Source organism: Hyla sarda, chromosome 5 (assembly GCF_029499605.1).
Source record: "Hyla sarda isolate aHylSar1 chromosome 5, aHylSar1.hap1, whole genome shotgun sequence".
Taxonomy (NCBI): Eukaryota; Metazoa; Chordata; class Amphibia; order Anura; family Hylidae; genus Hyla; species Hyla sarda.
The window spans coordinates 335755036-335762535 of record NC_079193.1 but is presented as its reverse complement, the minus strand read 5'-3'; the positions used below and the strand labels follow the sequence as shown (position 1 = coordinate 335762535).

The window sequence follows — 7500 nt, the reverse complement described above, 5'->3', positions numbered from 1 at the left end:
AAAGACGATGAATGTCGGTCCATGTCTGTGTGTAGAAATGTATCAATCTACAGCCTTTGGCTGTCCGGGCAGGCTGGGAGTTGTAGTTTTGCAACAGCTGGAGGCACCCTGGTTGGGAAACACTGGTCTAAACCTTGGCAACAAAAGTCCAAATTGGGCCCAATATGATATATAAATTCTTTTTATTTTTTTTATTATTATTGGTGCCAGTATCCTAGACATCACAGTCCACAATAGTCAGCATCTCAATCATTGCTGCTATATCAGGTTCTTATTTTGAACATATATATTTATCAAAGGAAACCAGGAACATAAAATAGTATTGATCACATTAAAAAACAGTAAAGGTGGTGGCTATAAAAGTTAAAAAAAAAATTACAATAATAAATAAAATGTATTATATTTTATTTTGAAGTGATCATTGCTATTTCATATTCCTATTTTCCCTGTATTAGGCCAGTGTTTCCCAGCCAGGGTGCCTTTGGATGTCCGGGCATGCTCTGGGTTGTAGTTTTGTAACAGCTGGAGGCACACTGGCTAGGAAACAATGAGGTAATGTTAGCTAACCGGGTATTATTCTGAAAGGACGCATTTACACACTTGGATGTTTTCAGAGCACTTTTTGGGTTAAAAACAAAGACCACTGCTCCTAAAGGAAGCCATACACATTAGATAAACGTAGGATCATCAAGCGATCAGCTTAACTGTTTCCAGACATTCATACACATTTTAGTCTGAGTCTCTTTGTCAGACTTAACAAAAAAAAAAAAAAAAAAAAAAAAAAAATTTTTGCATATGTTGTTACCCTAGGGGCAGATGGCATTAACCCCTTGTATTTGTGACACCAGGGTGTGGTTTGGCCTATAACCACCTGAAGGTATACGGCTGGATCCTGGGCTAGGCATGGGGGCAATAAAGACTCTGACGCCAAGTTACGGACAACGGTAGCTTTACTGAGGGTAGACAGATGGTAAAGTCTATACAGTTCAGCCAGGGCCCAAGGAGGTGACCAGTGATGCAGAGACCTTAAGGGCTTGCTGGGACTTGTAGTAGGACTAGAAAAATGAATGCAGACCACGCTGACTTGACTCGTAAAGCTGTGACTTTATCTTACTTGAATTGATGGTGGCTGCAGGACTGGACTTTGAGGCCTCCAACACTCTGGACTCATACACACTAGGCGACTGCACTGGACGTCAACAAAGACTTAAATGGGCACTGTCAGATACAAAAACTTTTGATATGTTGTAAAGCATGTATAACCAATAGGTTTTGCAATTGCTTTCATTAGAAATGTTTCTGTATTTCAAACAAAAAAAAAGCCAGTCAAACAACTGCCCCTCCTACCTCCTTGGACACACTAGTCCTGCTGTGTCCATGCGTCATCACCTATGTCATGGACACACTTCCTTGATTGACAGCTGTGAGCGCAGGGCTCAGAGCTGGAGGAAAAATCCTCCCACTGTCAGCTTGTGTCCCGCTACTGTCAGTGAGGACAAGCTGGGAGTTGTAGTTTTGCTAATGCTAGAGGAGATGTGAGCAGACAGCATACTGAGGGAGGGGGCGGAGATCTGCACAGTGAGGAATTCAGACGAGTGAGCTAAATTAAAAGTGAAATAAAATAAAGGTGCTACACACATTAAAATTGGATGTACATGGTCGAGATTAGGTACTGAGTGATATATTACAAAAATGTTTTGTTGCATCTGATGGGTACACTTTAAGGCAAGAGGAAAGAGCTAGCTCCACCCAGGGCTTATATGGGGGAGACTAGCATGGAGCCCATAGGTCACACTTGGGGTCACCTGGTCACTGGTACCTCCTGGGTAACAATCACATGACATAACTCTTAAAGATACAGCACATTTTATAACACAATACACCGCAGAACATATGTACAGGGGGGAAACAGGTGCAAGGGTCTGGGGCAACATCTCCCTTACTGGGCTACCACACAATAAGAAGAAAAAAAAACACAATTTTAGAAAGGCGTACATTTGGGCTTTGTCTTTTTTGTAATGCAGTTCTACCTGTGACTTGTTGGAGGTTTCATCTGTGGGTGTTCAGGTGCTGTTTTCTTCTGCCCCTTCGTTTCGGCAAAGTACTGTGTCCAGCTCTGCTTGGATCTTCTCAGTGAGCCAAGAGTACAGTCTCATAGTAAATGTCTTTAGGTTGTGTTCCCATTTGCACCCAAGCGCATGTCACTAATGGAAAACACAAGGGCTGCAGTTTCAGACACCTGCATGGGGGTCAACTGGGAGTCTTGGCCTAGGGCTCTGATTACAGGAGTAAGTCAGGGCATGCCCAGTTGGATGCCAGAGATGGTCTATGACAGTGGTCTCCAAAATGTGGACCTCCAGAAGTTGTACAACATCTGCAGGTCCCCTTTTTTTTTCCTCCTCTTCTGGGTTCACACCAATGTTGTGTTTTGCAGTGTTCTGGAACAGAACAACAAAAAAATACTTCACTGGTGGGCACAGACAGCACCCGGAGGACCCATTGATCTTAATGGGCTGTTGAGTTGCCACTATGGTGTCTGGCATTTTACTTGACAAAATGGCGCAACATGCTGTATGTTTGTTGTTTTCCAGTATTTTTGATGAATTCAGGATGCTGTAGAAGGCAACGTATACTTGGTTATCGGTCATGCTTGATAACAGTAAGGCAATGTTCACACAGCGGATTGTTTGCCTGGAACATTTCTGGCAGACCTTCTGTAGATGGCAATGCATTTCAGAGTGGATTCCGCAAAGAGAATTGACATGTCACTACTTTATGCAGAGCCCGGATTGGGGATTTCTGCGCCAGATGTTTCCACCGTTTGCACAGTGCAGCAGAATCCCACTGAAAACTATGGGACTCTGCTGCAATGGACTTTCCTAGCAGAGTTTTAACGGCGTGTGAACATGCCCTAAGAAGGTGGCGATTCGACTTACCCCTACTGTTGGCTCTGCTCTATTTTTGCTTGGGCTGTCTCTCTGGTGTGTCTGTCTCTCTGGTGTGTCTTTTGGCTTCCTAACATAGCAGTATAAGTACTGAACATTCAATATAATCTAGTAAGATGGTTGAATAGTTATATACCGTATTTAGTTAGTCTTGTAGTAAAATAAAAAAATTTAAATAAATTACAATTAGTATTTAATAGCACCTTTGGGTTTTACTCTCATAACAAATGCAGTGGGTTATATAAAGCCTGTTCTGACTAATACTAGAGCATAAGGAAAACATACTGTCTTCACTGGTCACTGAGGGCTGTGTATAAAGGGTTACATGACAATCGGGGCAAAGTGTTTGGGGCACGTGCTCTGTATTGTTTGGTACAGTGTACGTTGTGCTGAACTGCTTGGCACAAAAACATGTAACTCAAACCTGTCTTATTGTATTCAGCAGTTCTAATATGTTAACCCTTAGTGAGGTTATAAGCTAGAGCAGTGTTTCCCAACCAGGGTGCCTCCAGCTGTTGCAAACTACAACTCCCAGCATGCTCGGACAGCCAAAGGCTGGTTGTCAAACACTGGGACAGAACAATGTTAAAGGGGTACTCCGGTGAAAACTTTTTTTCTTTTAAATCAACTGGTGGCAGAAAGTTAAACATATTTGTCAATTACTTCTATAAAAAAATCTTAATCCTTCCTGTACTTATTAGCTGCTGAATACTGCAGAGGAAATTCTTTTCTTTTTGGAATGCTCTCTGATGACATCACGAGCACAGTTCTCTCTGCTGACATTATTATAATAATAATAATGCTTTATTTATTGTTGTCCTTAGTGGGATTTGAACATAAGTCACAGCACTGCAAGGCAGCAGGGCTAACCACTGAGCCACCATGCTGCCCTTAGCATACATCTGCTATGCATGGTTGCTAAAATAGACAGAGATGTCATTAGAGAGCACTGTGCTCGTGATGTCATCAGTGTTCCAAAAAGAAAGGAATTTCCTCTGTAACATTCAGCAGCTAATAAGTACTGGAAGGATTAAGATTTTTTTAATAGAAGTAATTTACAAATATGTTTAACTTTCTGCCACTAGTTGATTTAAAAGAAAAAAGGTTTTCACCGGAGTACCCCTTTAAAACTCACCATAGGCAAAAAAAATATACAGGGGTGTTTTTATTTATTTATTTTTTAAAAGATTGCCAGAAAGTTAAACAGATTTGTAAATTACTTCTATTAAAAAATCTTAATCCTTCCAGTACTTATTAGCTGCTGAATACTACAGAGGAAATTCATTTTTTTGGAACACAGAGCTCTCTGCTGACATCACAAGCACAGTGCTCTCTGCTGACATCTCTGTCCATTTTAAGAACTTTCCAGAGTAGGAGAAAATCCCCATAGAAAACATATGCTGTACTGGACAGTTCCTAAAATGGACAGAGATGTCAGCAGAGAGCACTGTGTTCCGAAAAGAAAAGAATTTCCTCTGTAGTATTCAACAGCTAATAATTATTGGAAGGATTAAGATTTTTAATAGAAGTAATTTACAAATCTGTAAAACTTTCTGGCCCCAATTGAATTATAAAAAAAATAGTTTTCCACCGGAGTACCCCTTTTTAAAACAATTAATATGTATCTATACAGTCAGATAGTGGATGGCTTCAAAGCCAAAAAACGTCCCCAAGGTGACTTCCCATAAATCTGTCTAGGACTGGATAGCTTGATTGTAATCTCTATTGGCGAAATGAGGGAACTAAAAGAATACATTCATTGTATGCAGCTCTAGAAGGTGTCCACACTGTAAAAATAAGACAGAATAGTAAAGGCATGCACCACACAAAACATTGCACAAGTTTTTCTCAAGTTGTCTTATCTACTGCACGATATTGTGGGTCAGCATGGAAAAGACCACCTAGATAGTTTTGTCCCCATAGTATGTGAGGTCATCTCTTCTAGTTAGTTGGTTCAGCTGATTCGGCCATACCCATTGTTACCAGGTACATAAAACAAAGTATGCATCTGTGTAGTATCCAAAAGGATAAACAATAGAATGGGGTTGTACTAAGCTGGACTGACCATAGGGTAGATGGAAGGGCATTCATACCATGTGGGGCCCTTGGTAGAAAACTGCAGAACTTCTTCTCTCTCCAGGGAGCTTCATTGTCGGCAAATTAATGGAGGACTGTATTGGCCAATGTCATAAGAAGCAAGGAGGCATATACACCAGACCTTTCTGTCCTAGAGGGCAAAAATCAGATGCCATAATAGGTGGTCCATTTCAATGTTTTCTACAGGCCCCTTTTTTCTATGTCCGCCAACAGTACAGCTGGCCTTACAAATGCGATGGCTGTTCAGCTGACGGTAGACATGTCTCCCCATCCCTACATACACAGAAGGGGAGAGAAAGCTGCTGCCAGACATCTCTGGCGGGGACTTATCTCCCAGAGAACAAAAGGGTTGAGCATTTGAAATCCAACATGCCTGATGCCAATGTAGAGTTGGGTGGCCCAGTCCTGATAAAATTGGTGTGGCCACATTTTTATTTTCCCCTATGGTTTTTGAATACTAGGGGCCTTAAGTAGTGATATTGTAATGGAAACATTTTTGAGGTGGTCGGTTGCAGAACATTAGTCCACACAAACTCAAAAAGAATTTGCGGATACTGTGTCAACATTTTCTAACATTTGTATTGACAGTCAATACAAAGAATTTAATACAAATACTAGATGAGCCTGGCCATGGGTTGGGTGATACACAGCCTCCATTATGAACCAATAGCAATACCTCTTGGCTGTTATTGACCATCATGCACACTATTGTGTCTGTGAGGCCTAATTCACTTTTTTTCCATTGGAAGAGTGAAAGGATTCTTGTCCTAACTCCTTTGCTTGTAAGCACGTGCTCAAACATGCTTGTCTAAGTGGTCAGACTAAATAAACCCATTGGTGTGGCATGCATGTCCATGGTACAGGTATGAGGGGCGCCTTTAGGGCATCACGGTTTTTGAACACTTTGTGAACCAACTTATACCTGCCTAAAAATAAAATACTTCCACATGCATACTTTTATAATATTATACCACGGTATATTGCTTTTTAATATTTGTCATCTTGTCATAGTTGGAGCATGGAGTATTGTTGACATTACAGAACAAGCATATTTCCTGCACAAATTTGATGCTGCAGATTTGAAGCTGTTTAATCATTTAGTTTACACTTAAAATCTGTAGCATGAAATTTGCGCAGGATACTATACGTGTGAATACACCCTTAGGGGTAGGGTGGTCACACGTAGCGCATCTGCAGCGTTTTTCAAGCTGCGAAAGCACAGATGACCATCCCTAAAGTGAGCTCCCTGCGAGTCTGCTCGTAGCAGCAATCCGCTTCTACGAGCAGACACCCAGGGATCTGCGAATCTGTAGTAGAACTGCGCATGCATGCGATTTATTCTCAGACATCCTGGCCACGCTCTGCTTAGCTCAAGGATTAGGGGGAGCGACTGCAATGTCTGAGTAAACTGCACATGCGCGCGCAATTAATCTACAGACACGCAGGAGACATTGGCACCGCAGTGAGCTCGCTCTAGGGTCTGTCATTGGCACATCCACAGCATGAAATACCTTGCGGATGCACTGTGTGTGATCCTACCCATAAAGTGTTACGGTCATTTAAAAAAAAAAGTCAAGTTTTTAATGTTCACGGTCTTGGGGCTCTAGCTGGGAGAACCGAGTGTTTGTTCACTTCACACCCCAACTCGCCGCTTGATCCGACTTGGTAATATGGCTTTGTATAATTATAATGGAGCCCATCTTCTGTAATGAGTCAGATCGAGAGGTGATCCGGGGAATAGAGGGCACAGTCACACACTTCTCCAAGACCCGGACAGATCCCAACACTTTTACTTGTCTGTGTGACCTCAAAAGTTTTTTTTTTTTTTTTTTTTTTTTTTTTTTTTTAATTGACAGTAACACAAATTTTTATTTCAGCATCTTAGAATTTTTCATTCTGAGTTTTTATTTGTGCTCATAACATACACATGCCCCCCAACCCTAGTCTTGTTGTGTCTACATTCCTCTGACTAGCAGATTACAATAATTATGGAGCTTTTGTCTGGTTCTAGTCAATCAATATGGTCGCCTCTGGCTGACTACTTTATTCTGCTGGCAGCTATCACCCTCCATGCACATGAATGTTTGACTCGGCCGAGAGTTTGTCAGTAGACCCGAATGCCTGATACATGCATTTGCAGAATTTACTTTAGTGTGAACTGGTTCCATTACATCTGAATGGTCTTGTTTCTATAGCAAGCATGTGACACTGGGGTATATGGGGGAGATTTATCAAATTCTGTCCAGAGGAAAAGTTGCTGAGTTGCCCAGATCAACCAATCAGATCCCTACTTTCATTTTTGAAAAGGCCACTGCAAAATGAAAGAAGCGATCTGATTGGTTGCTATGGGCGACTCAGTAACTTTTCCTGTGGGCAGGTTTTGATAAATCTCCCCCTATATCTTTATCAAAACTTGTGCAGACGAAAAGTCGACCAGTTGCCCATCAGATCGCTTCTT

General features: G+C 41.5%; 1 protein-coding gene across 4 annotated transcripts in view; it reads left to right on the top strand.

Moving 5' to 3' along the window:
• ESRP1 (epithelial splicing regulatory protein 1) overlaps positions 1-7500 on the top strand; it is a 76161-nt gene that overhangs the window by 5613 nt on the left and 63048 nt on the right. Inside the window, exon 1 of one of the 4 annotated variants that reach the window (XM_056522493.1) lies at positions 5715-5824. The exons of the other annotated variants lie outside the window; for them this stretch is intronic. Within the exon in view, the coding sequence (XP_056378468.1) occupies positions 5741-5824 (84 nt within the window). The 5' untranslated portion in view covers positions 5715-5740. Of the gene's footprint in view, positions 1-5714; positions 5825-7500 lie in introns of those variants that run through there. 4 annotated transcript variants of the gene reach the window in all.